A 12,500-nucleotide genomic window follows, 5' to 3' on the forward strand; every position below is an offset into this window, starting at 1 on the left:
TTCTTTATTGAAAGCGTCGCCTCAACTTATGTTACTGTTGCAACTTTAGGACAGCAAAGTTCAGGGGACAGACGAATGTAAAAAAAGTCACCATCCCCCCACCCCCTTAACAATGGACAACTGTCCCCAGAATAAAAGAACATGAATAAATGAAAACTACTCAAAAACTAAATAATCATTCGTCCCCCACCCCCATCCACCAACCACTACGGGAAAAAGAGGCATCCAGTGACTTACGGAAAATAGCAGGCAAAATGTTATGCCTGTATCTTACGTCACGTAGAATGGCAATCGCTATAAAAGGTAAAACTGATCACTTAGAAAGAGGGACCGAGGGGTGAACTGCGGGAGTTGGGGTCGGGGTCGGGGACCAGCAGGATGAGGAGGAGGGGAAGGAAAAATATCGAGCCGATTCCGTATTTTGAAAGAAGGGCTGAGTCGCGATTAAACATTCCATTAGCAGATTATTTATCAGGAGCCTAAAAGAGGAAAAAGCTGAGAGAGAGAGAGAGAGAGAGAGAGAGAGAGAAAAGAGAGAGAGAGAGCGAGAGAGAGAGAGAGAGAGAGAGAGAGAGAGAGAGAGAGAGAGAGAGGAGTTAAATCGGGTGGTCTATAAAATATGCTCTAATAAGAAGTGAACGATAATTATAACAAGGAAGGGAGAGAGAGTGAGCAATGAGAAGATTACTACAAAAAAAGGAGTCAGTGAATATAAAGAAAACATGAAGAGGAAGATAAATGAGAGAGGAGGAAACGCCAGATTTCTCCAGGTCTCAATTGCTTATCCGCTCCAGAGGAGAAATTTAAACGTCCGCTTATTTCTATATCCGCCATTTTTCTCTTCGGGGCCAAAAGGAGGGATGGAAAAAGGGGGAGACACAATTCTCTCAGCTCATTTCCTGAGGGCTGTCTCGATGGACAGAAGCACTCACACAAATCATTTGTTATTCATTGAGAGAGAGAGAGAGAGAGAGAGAGAGAGAGAGAGAGAGAGAGAGAGAGAGAGAGAGAGAGAGAGAGAGAGAGCAATTTCGATTATTGGAAACATTGAAAGGTGGGACGGCACAAGTAAGGAGACAATCCCCACCCCCTCCCCGAGGGTGAAGAGCCACCGAAGCCCCCGCCTCCCCACCAACAATTTCCCAAGATCCTGGGTCAGTAGCCAGTGTGTGGATCCTCCCCTCTCCCTGGGTATGCGATGCCTTCCCCCTGAACACACAGCGCCGAAATTGGGCATCAGCAAATCGCGAGCATGAAGTGGAATTGCGACGTGGCGCCTCAGCTCTGTTGGATTCTCGTTAGAATTAATTTGTCTTATTGGCTGGGCACTGAAAACGCCGATTTTCACACAGCAGTAACACGACAAGCATCGAGGAAACCTTCTTGTTATCTGCTACCTTTGTACTCATTATCAATCATTATTTTACTCGTTGTATTTAAATGATTTTCTTACGTTAAAACAAGCTGGGGTAAGAGAATACACACTGAAATACGACCTCAAAAACCTACGCCTCCTAAAAGAAAGATCGAGTATAGCGTACCACAATTCATGCGCATGCTGCATCAGAGCTCCTGCCCAGTGCACGAACTCAGTTATTCCTGCTACAAAAATACAACAGAAATCCTAAACTGCGCCTGTCTTTATCATTCACATTCGACCGCAATGAGACCAAACACCCACCACACACTGCAATTGGTGATCACAGGCCATTCCGTTGCTGTCAGAGTGAAGAAATACAGGTGCATATTTCAGAAGATAATATCAGTTATGAATATATACAATTAGGACTAAATCTACGGTGAAACGCGCTTGTTACCTCATAACAGCATTACCTTCATAATAATAATAATAATAATAATAATAATAATAATAATAATAATAATGGTTTATATCGGAGGATGGCGAGGGCATCCTTATATCGGAGGCGGCGATGGTCGTTGTCGCTGTCTAGGATTTTAGCGCTCCTTACGATCTGCTGGCGTTAAGGGGGCGGGGACATTGCCATGTCCCCTCATATAGTGTTGGTATACAGCCTCTTCGTGTAGGTGAAGGGCGATCCTCTTGGAGAGCCGAGTGGTAGTCATACCGATGTACGATTGGCAGCTTCCATTATCAGGGCACGGTGTTTGGGAAACCACTCTCTTCATAGGATCGTCGTTAGTGACGGGGCTGTTCTTCAGGAGGTCCTGGCAGTCTTCCGATCCTTGTAGTAGATCGTAAGGTCGACTTTTTTGTCTGCTTTGGTGGGTATTCCATGGGCGCCAATGATGTTCTTCAGGCCAGCCTCGTCTTTCTTGTACTCGGTGTTCATGCGGCCCTTTAGAACAGCCTAATGGTCATCCCACTCTCGCGGGGGCGGGGTTCTCCTGACGATGACACCTGTCGACGGCATTTCTTGTCCCCCTGGCAACCCGACGGTAAGAACATCCGTTATCCACCAGTGTTTGGGCGACGTGTTCGAGCTCATCAGAAGTGGTATTCCAAGAAGAATAAAGTGCGAGGCCACGAGGAACCCAGGCGTTCATGACCAATGATTTAAATTTTTCCGGACATTCTCTGTTGCCGCTGAGGCAGAGCCCGATGTCGGTGGGCTTACGATGAACCTGTGCGTGGAAGCACGGACGTCCAAAATAGGAGTGGGGCTGTCCACGCTTCTCTCACGCGTGAAGCGGAGAACCGATTCCTCCTCAAAGGTGTGCCTGAGTGTCTCCAGTTCATCTTCGTCGGCGACACTTTTTAAAGTAGCATGATCTTGATTATTATTTTCACGGTAATGATTACTACTCCCACGATAAATATTGGCCATGACTCTCATTAGAGCAAACAGAAGTTTGATAACGGCTTACAGTAATTATGTAACAGTCTCAGCCTCAATCAGAATGGAAAAACAGAGAAATGGAGGGGAAATTTCCATAGAGTCTGGTGAGTGAAACGTTGGTAAAAAAAAAAAAAAAAAAAAAGCAAAGAAGAGACAAAATTACCCAATGCATGTCATCACTGCCTTTTGCTTTTTATTAGGAATATATTATAACAGCTGCAACTAGACATTAAAAATACGTACAAATCATGTGTTTCAGGCCTTTACCCATCATTAGCAACCACTGAGGCGCATCTGCAGTTATCTGATTCGAGTTGGTGCGTGTGTGTTTTCCCAAGCCATAACATCGGCATTCATTTTAGGCACTAAGTCGAACGACTTTTAGTTTACTACAGAGTAGGCCTACCAGCAGCATAACCTTCATATCACAGAAGGTTTGCGCGTAGTTAAAAAATAATAATAATGAAATCTTGACGTCAAATTTAAATTTACGCTGCACAACGAATCTGTAACCTGGAAGACGAGGTCAAGGCCAGTTTGTAGGATCAAGTGATAAAGTCAGTCAGAGGTCATTAAATCTTCTAATCACCGAAATCTAAAACCAAAATGTGAAAAGGGCAATCTAGAATAAGAAAATAACCTTTTCCGTCCGGAATTTTTAATGATTCATGTAAAGCGAAGCAGAAGCTTTATCAGTTATGGCAGATAATACAAAGACAGTTTTTGGTTATAGATAAACAGTCACTTCTATGGATAACTATTCACATTCATGTATATATATACATATATATATATATATATATATATATATATATATATATATATATATATATATATATATATATATATATATATATATTTATGTCTGTGTGTGTTTGTGTGAGTAATCTTATTAACCAAAATGCCCTCTTAACTTCTCAATTTCTTCAAAATTTGGAAAAGCTTATCACTACTAAGCCTAGATCAAAGTCAATGAAGAAACGAAGAAATTCTGATGCCCGGCAATATTGGGATTCGCGTCTGGGGCATCAGAGCGAGGTAACATTTATCCACCTGGCCAGACAGATTAACGTTACCTCCTCCTGGTGCCCCGGATGCGAGTTCAAATCTTGCCCTGGTGTCAGCATTTTGGTTATTAAAATTATATAAGTATCTGGTAAAACGTGACTGGCAGACTCTCTCTCTCTCTCTCTCTCTCTCTCTCTCTCTCTCTCTCTCTCTCTCTCTATATATATATATATATATATATATATATATATATATATATATATATATATATATATATATATATATATGTATGTATATATTGCACACCCATACCAATGATGCAGATTTCATGCGCAGACAGCAGGATATGTACCGTCTTAATAGGTAAGTCTTCCAAGAAACAGCAAGAATAATAATAAAAAAAAGGGGCAGGGCAGGGTATATTCCAGCAGTGGCCCCATGAGTAGTACCTCGAGATTAAGAGTGCGCATGACCCTGCACAGACACTGACCCTACAGTACATGTACTACGAAAGACACACCCATGTACACTTTCCCTCCCTCTGGAGATAAATGTAAATCTTGTATTTTCTTTAAGGAAGGACGTAACGTGTTCATTTACCTGTTTTGAAACCAGACCTGCACAACCCTCATGTCAAGGCCGAGCGTCTGAGAGAGTTGCTCCCTAACGTGGCGAGCGGGTTTCGGGCTCTCTTTGTACGCCTGTTTGAGTTGCTCCAACTGTCGCGCCGAGATGGTGGTACGGGGTCGTTTGTTTGTCGCGTCGCCTTCTGCAACAAACGAACGTCAAAGAAAACCGACCGTCAGTCAAACAAGTTCTTCAAAAGGCAGCCCAAAGACCCACAATAAAACATTTTTCACAATAGCAATCATTTATATTTAAGGTCTACACTGATATGATTAATCTGCGGATTTTACTGATTCCATCATGAAAGGGGCGTTGCTGTCTAGATTAATTTCCAGCAATACTGAATGGGACAAGATCATGGAGGAAATGAAGGTTTTATTGTATCATGAATAAATTTGACTGAAGATTCGATTCGTTCTAATGTTTAAATTTAAGTGGTGTGAATGAAACTAAGGAAAATGACAGTCAGTCTTAAAATAAGATAAATAAAGATAGTCTATCAATTATTTATTTCTTCAAAGAGGTCAAAAAACTAAAATTCATGTTTACGCTACTGTAAATCGGGACTTCTGAAAACTCAAAAACAACATTAGAGACAAAACAAAAGAGATTATGGAAGGTTATTCCAGTGACAACCATATCAATTTGACTCTTTGAATAAGGACATAAAGTGTTATGATTACAAAGAAAATAAGGGAAAAAAGAAACTTAAAAAAAGGTTTGGTAAAATTAGGAAGAGTAACTGAAAGATGGCTGGTAGAAGCCGTAGAGTTTTACGAGGTACTACATCCCCGAGAGCAACTGGCAACAAGCTTCTTGAACACTTAGTTATAGGCCATGCGTCACTATTCATTCTCCTTTGAGTGCTGACATTCAAGACATTTACTCTCAACAGACTAAAAAATGAACATCACGGAATGAGTGAGAGGCAATTATAATTCTCAAAAAAGGGGGATTATGTATACAGTATACCGCACAGGAGGCGTGGTTGGGAGCAAACAGGGTTGTTTACAGAAGCTAAGATCATACAAAAGGGATTGGGAATAAAAAAAGAAAGATTTCATAAAATCTCTCTGTCTCTTTCTTTCTCTTTCTCTCTCTCTTTCTCTCTCTCTCGGCTAATATATTTTGACTATCGTCTGACAAGAGGTACGTGCAAGTCTGGCTTTTGCTTCTGACACTGAGACAAGACTGCTTCTGGAAGATTCGCTTCAGAACTCGCTTGTAAAGTCCGACACAGGAGAGCCCACCTTATACTCACTTGTTAAACGCGGTCACCGTCTTAAGTCTACACACATAAGAACAATGGTCATACTTGCCTTTGGTAAGAACAGATCTGAGGTAGATTTCAACGCAACAGATTTCTCAGAGCCATATTTACGTCTCGAGCTTTTCTGCTCCGTAACGGAGAAATTCGTGCCAGCTAAAAACTTCATTCCGAAAACTTGGAAAGACTTCCGAGTGTCATGTCGGGAATTTCTTTGAAACTTCTCCTGACTCGTATTGTCATGGAACGAACTTTCTCTAGCTAGGTAAGTGAGATAATCATAAAAAATAAAAATCCAGACCAATTCCAAGGAGATTAGAAAACAAAAGTGAAATCTAAAGCTTCAAGCAAAAAAATTTGACTTCAACTAATCTCAGCTCTGATTTAACACAATGATCAGTATCCGTCCCTCTGAAACTGTGCAGCGAATGACTGTCGATGGATACTTAGCTTTTGTCATATTATGAGGGTTTTGTGCGAACAAATCGGGTATTATAATTTGCCCCTCATTATTTTGCATTATGCGCATCAACAGAAGAGTGTTTTAGTTCAGCACTACTCTATAATGCAGGTACTATTCAACTATAATGCCTAGGTGATTCTTCCTAAGGATAGTGAGTCTATGTCTAATTGTCTCATGTGAGTCTATGTCTAATTTCCACATGTGAGTCTATGTCTAATTTTTTCATGCGTTGCGTACTCCATTCCATCGCAAGAATGAATTGCTATCCATCCAACTGAGCGCATGTAGAAGAAGAAGAAGAAGAAGAAGAAGAAGAAGAAGAAGAAGAAGAAGAAGAAGAAGGAGAAGAGGAGGGGGAGGAGGAAGAGGATCCACCACCGCTCACCAAAATCCACTAAAATACTCGAGGCAAATCTATCTAGAGACGACGAACAGAAGAAACAGGGGAAGAGAACCTCTCAAAGAGACTGTCGCACGGCTAAAATAATATAGAAATCTAGGACGGAAACGCAGTGTCATGCATTTGTCTAAAAGGTGCTCTTTTTTTTTATGACTATAGACACAACGCGTGCTTTTCCACCGTTACATTATTTTTTTATTCTCTCGTCATCAATATCAATCTATTATTTTTATCAATGTTGTGATCTAAAGTGTACATTGATTTGTGAATGCAGAGAAACCAGAATGGAAGTGTTTCATCTGTCTGTTCTCTAGCTTTTAGTATCACTGGACAGAGCCATTTCTGGTGCAGAGCTACAGTACACATCTATCCGACAAGACTCCCACAGCAGTATACAAGACTCCCAGAGCAGTGTTGTCGCGGCTACCAGCTATACTGACTGCCGATTCTACAGTGTATTGGTGCCACCAGGATCACTGTATCCCCATATTTTAATTAGGCTTTCGGGATACAAAGAGGGAAGATACCAATTGCAAGCCGAGCGCTTTTGCTCTCCAAGCAGTGGATCAGAAAAAGTTGTCTTTTCAGCGGGATGGTCACTGACTTGTGTTTATGTGTTAAAAGCCTTCAGCGGGAAATCAAACTGATTATTTTTAAATAAGCACAATAACACTGGATCTTCTGTGTTCAAGTTACGTTTTTGAAATTAAAAGAGAATGCACAGAAAGATTAAATTTTTTTAACGACTGGACAAGAGTGAATCTAACTGTTTCATTTTAAAGTATGAATGATCTCTTATTTTAATCTTAAGTTTCTTTCTATGGAATGCGTGCTTTTTTCAAACTTGATTCTGAATGACCTATTTTTGAAGGGAGGTATTTACAAAGCTATCCTTTCGAGTAACCCTCTTATTTGGGCACAAGACATCCTTCAGATTTAATTTAGGGTGAATTCTAATTTCTGCTTTGTTTTGCATTAGAGTGCAGATGTGGGGGTGGGGTGTGTGTGGGAGCACCATGTTTGTCAAACCTAACACTGGGGTTTGCCAGCGGTCCGGGTGGCACATTTTCAGTAGCTGTACCAGACGTACCTGTTTTGAAACCAGACTTGCACGACTCTCATGTCGAGGCCCGTGTCTGCCGAAAGTTGTTCTCGGACGTGGCGCGGGGGCTTCGAGCACTTGCTGTAAGCTGCCTTCAATTTCTCCAGCTGTCGGGCGGTGATCGTTGTGCGTGGACGCTTTCCACTCAAGTCGTCCTCTGCGGAGACACCCCAACCGATAGACACAAGTCAGTCAGAACGGTTGGCGGCCATGGGCTTTTTTTTTTTTTTTTTTTTTTTTTAAGGGGAGGAAGAAGTGAGGGAAGTGTTGGGGGAAGCGTGTGTGCAATTCTTTTTTGTAAATGATTATTAATATTTCAAGATCCCCATCGCCACTGCCAAGACCACACCGCCTGCGTCATACTGAATGCCGCTTTCAGGTATGAATGATTTCGGACTCATTGCCGGAACCTCTTTGAGTTCAGTCGGGGAGCGGATGTCAAATGGGGTTCTGGGGGGGGGGGATTCCATCCGAGATGGTAGAGCGTAGACTGTGACAGCTATCGTAAATAAACAGAAAATAGGAATGAAGAGTAACAGGGCAACTCGAGGGAAGTTATCATATTTCTTTGAAGAAAAATAATTTGAGATGAACATGCTGGCCGCGGAGTCAGGCCTGGGCTAGTAGCAGGGTGTGTGGGTTGGCAGAGCGTGGACTGGGGGACGTGGATTAAAATAAATGGTAATGATAAAAAAAGGAAGTAGTGTGGATAAAATATCAGCATCAGTGCCAATACCAAATCTCCTTTTCCTGAATTCCATGCAGAATAACGCTCAAAAATTGAATATTAAATAAGTGCTTTAAAACTGCGTTACGGATTGTTCTGTCTAGGAAGGGGAGATATGGTTTATCGCACTGATAAAAAAAAAACTTGCATTGAACATTCAGTCAAACAAGCAAATTGGTAATTCAAATCTAAGAAAGATAATGTAACAAACAAAAAAAGACACAAAATAAGGATTCAGCAATCGCAGGGAGCCATCGTAGGGGGAGGGAGGGAATCAAGGAAGTGACCGAGGGGACGATACGGGAATATGGGGGGACTGATGACAACAAAACACAAGATAAATCACAACAACAACAAGAAAAGAGAAAAAGAGAAGAGAGGAGAAGAATACCGGGTCAATGCTATGTGAATGAAATCAAAGTAATCAAACCATCACACAGAGACTGAATGACCGAGAAGAGAAGAGAAGAAGGGGAAGGGGAAATGAGCAAACGAGAAACGTTCCCTGAAAGGCAGAAAATGGAAAACGAACTGCACCACTGGCCCTTACCCTTCAGTGACATACCTCTCTGCTTAGCCTGCTCGTAGTCACTCTTACACACGAGTTTATTGTCTTCCATGAGGTAGAATTCGTCCCCCGTGTTCAGCTGTCTCTGACAGATGACGCAGGCAAAACAGTGGAGGTGGTAGACGTTGTCCTGCGCCCGTCGCACCACCTGCGTCGGAGGAATACCCTGCTCGCACCCAGCGCACTTCGTGCCGTACCTTCTGCGGGGAAGGAGGAGGTCTCGGTCAACGGCAGGGGAGTCGAGGGCGGGGGAGATTGAAAGGGCATGATGGGTTATATCATATTCGAAAGCAAGGGAGCCCCAAAGAGTCGGAGGAGATTTCAAGAAAATGAGTTCCATGAATCTGAATCGGGAGGTTGAAGGGCATTATTGGGTGACCCGATCTTAGCAAGCAAGGCTGCCCAAAGCTTTACTCAAGGTAGACTGAAAGGGCATGAGGGCTTATTTCATATTCAAAAGCATTGGCACCCCAAAAATCAGGGAAGTTATGAGGCTGAAATAAGTTATACAATATCCAAAAGCAAGGGCGTTCTAAGGGCGTTATGTACTACCCACATCCAATAAAAAAAATTCTTCCTACTGCCCCTCCCCACCCTACAAAAAAGAAAGCCTGTGATGTTAAACAAAAACAAGAGATTTATGCAAAAATTTCAAGAGAAGATAATAAGAATGCAGGAAATTCCACTACAAGGTATAACCAAGAGTTGCCTTTGCAACAGCAACCGTCAAAAAGGGAGTTGAGAGCCGAGACGGGCCAAATTTTACCTGAAGAAGTCTTCTTTACAGTAGACCTGCTGGTTTCGGGCGAAGCATTTGTCTGTGAGCTGGGCGCCGCAATCGGCGCACTTCAGGCACCTCGAGTGCCACGTCCTCTCCAGCACTTTGAGGATGAAGCGGTCCAAAATGGCCTCCGAGCATCCGGCACATTTGGGGATCGTTGCTGTTGGACACACAAAAGAAAGAGGCGATCAGCTTTAACGGGCTGGAGGGAAAAACATCAGGCAGCCTTAACATAGCGCTGGGGAAATGTGGATGAAGCCTTAGGCTGCATTTGGGGAAAACTGAACACGTCTTCAAAGTGTTGGGGAAAACGGAAGTAGCCTTAACATAGTGTTGAGGAAAAATTTAAGTCTGAAAATGGTGGTGATAATATCGATGAAGCCTTACACTACTTCGGAGAAAAATTTTCACAAGCCCTAAAACAGTGTTGGAAAAAATTCAGTGAGTCTTAATAGTTATGGAGAAAAGATTTATGGAGAAAAAGAATATAAGATTTACAATAGTGACTGCAAAAAATTTAAATAAAAGAATTTGAAACAGGAGCGGTAAAACTACAACAAAGCTCAAAATCAGCTGTTAGAGAAAATAGTTAAAGAATATCGTTCAAAATAGTTTTTGAGTAAATATTTATGACAAAAAACTTAAAATGTACGATAAAATAAAAACCTTCGTAATGGTTTGACAGAATATATATATATATATATATATATATATATATATATATATATATATATATATATATATATATATATATATATATATATATATATATATATATATATATATATATATATATAATTTATATATATATATAATATATACATCTATATGCGTATTTATATAGTATCTATCTATCTACTATCTATCTATCTGTATGTCTATATGTATATATATATACAGTATATATATATATATATATATATATATATATATATATATATATATATATATATATATATATATATATATATATATATATATATATATATATATGAAACCCAGAAAATAGCTAAGAAAATTTGATCAGCGTCCTCCTACAGAAACTCCTGAACGGAGGCTGTTCACACGGCAGGCAGTGACAAGAACAAATGAGACCTACTATTTTCGCCATTGCCATTACCGTCATTCCACTACAAAGGCGGAAGAGTCATTCTCCTCCTTCCCGCAGCAACCACCTCATTATAATTACTGTCAGTATCGATAGCAACTCAGTCTAAGGCTGAAAATTCACACCTGTTAAACTCTAATGTTGTGAGTGAGCGGAATTCTCCATAAACTGTCCGGCAAAGATGCGATAATCAAATCCAGCAAAACACGGGTGTGAAAGTGCAGTCTTTAACTGTTGGGAAAGGCTGTTTCATGCAGGCTTTTCTCCACAGTGGACAACCTTTTCTAAAACAAGTGGACTAAGGAGTAGTTAATATATATATATATATATATATATATATATATATATATATATATATATATATATATATATATGAATATATATGCAAATATTTACATATATATATATATATATATATATATATATATATATATATATATATATATATATATATATATATAGTATATGTATATATACAGAAATAATCAACACACAATCACATGTGGAACAGAAGTAAATTTCTGACTCATCAGGATCGAACCCAGGTCTTTAAATTGAAAGGCAAGGGCGCTGCTCACTAGCCCCTTGGGTTTCAATTGAAAGACCTGGGTTCTGATCCTGATAAGTAATAATATATATAGAAGATTTATTTATATATATATACATATATATATATATATATATATATATATATATATATATATATATATATATATATATATATACACATATCTGTATACATTCAACTATAGGCTTTCTTCACTTCGACCTACTGTTCTCAAAAATTATTTGGGATGATACTGCAACCAAATTTTCATCTTTCAAGATACGACAAGCAAAAAATATAGATTTTAACTGAAACCTTTCAACAGCATCTGTTCAAGAAAGCAATAACACTTGCGTGTTTCAAGGTGAACTACTTGTTATTTCGTATCAAAGACTGTTTGAAGTGCTGTACCTGTACTTTATTCATATAAAGTTAATTTACTAACAGATAGATATATATATATATATATATATATATATATATATATATATATATATATATATATATATATAGAGAGAGAGAGAGAGAGAGAGAGAGAGAGAGAGAGAGAGAGAGAGAGAGAGAGAGAGAGAGAGAGAGAGAGAGAGATGCGTGTGTGTGTTTGTGTAAAAAAAGGAAATGTTGCTCTCCCTTGATAAAGGGACCAAAGGACAACCTTCCGAGTTTTGATAAGTATTATTGCAGTCATTCATTCACACAGTAAAATGATAGAAATGTTATCATGAAAGTCAGTCCGTTTTTTTAAATCTTCGGGAAACTGGCGAGAGCATTTCCTGTGAAACCTGACGCGATTTATTTCTTTATGTCCGAAAACAACTTTAAGCAAAAAATCTTTTTCATTAAATGATTATAATGTGCTTTTTACTGTTTTTTTTTTCTTTTTTTTGTATTGAAGATTACTGATTAGTGCAAAAATTATCATTCGTTTTTCCTTTAGTTTTCATGACACTTTATCTTTTTCAACAACTGCGACCTTTGATATGAATCATGATAAGCAGGCGCGAGCAACGATGAAAACATTACGCAAATTTTGTCGACTGGACGCTATCGCAAATCGACCTTGACAATAAGTCACCACAATTA

General features: G+C 39.7%; 1 protein-coding gene across 9 annotated transcripts in view; it reads right to left on the reverse strand.

Moving 5' to 3' along the window:
• Nucleotides 1-12,500, reverse strand: part of LOC136841714 (LIM/homeobox protein Lhx3-like) — a 250,868-nt gene that overhangs the window by 25,571 nt on the left and 212,797 nt on the right. For 5 of the 9 annotated variants that reach the window (XM_067108944.1, XM_067108939.1, XM_067108936.1 and 2 more), the window contains exons 2-4: nucleotides 9,748-9,922; nucleotides 8,964-9,181; nucleotides 4,428-4,596 (exon numbers count right to left, since the gene is read on the reverse strand). In XM_067108944.1, the coding sequence (XP_066965045.1) occupies nucleotides 4,428-4,596; nucleotides 8,964-9,181; nucleotides 9,748-9,922 (562 nt within the window). Of the gene's footprint in view, nucleotides 1-4,427; nucleotides 4,597-7,674; nucleotides 7,844-8,963; nucleotides 9,182-9,747; nucleotides 9,923-12,500 lie in introns of all 9 variants that reach the window. The other 4 variants (XM_067108941.1, XM_067108937.1, XM_067108938.1 and 1 more) reach the window with 4 other exon arrangements.

Source organism: Macrobrachium rosenbergii, chromosome 9 (genome assembly GCF_040412425.1).
Source record: "Macrobrachium rosenbergii isolate ZJJX-2024 chromosome 9, ASM4041242v1, whole genome shotgun sequence".
Taxonomy (NCBI): domain Eukaryota; kingdom Metazoa; phylum Arthropoda; class Malacostraca; order Decapoda; family Palaemonidae; genus Macrobrachium; species Macrobrachium rosenbergii.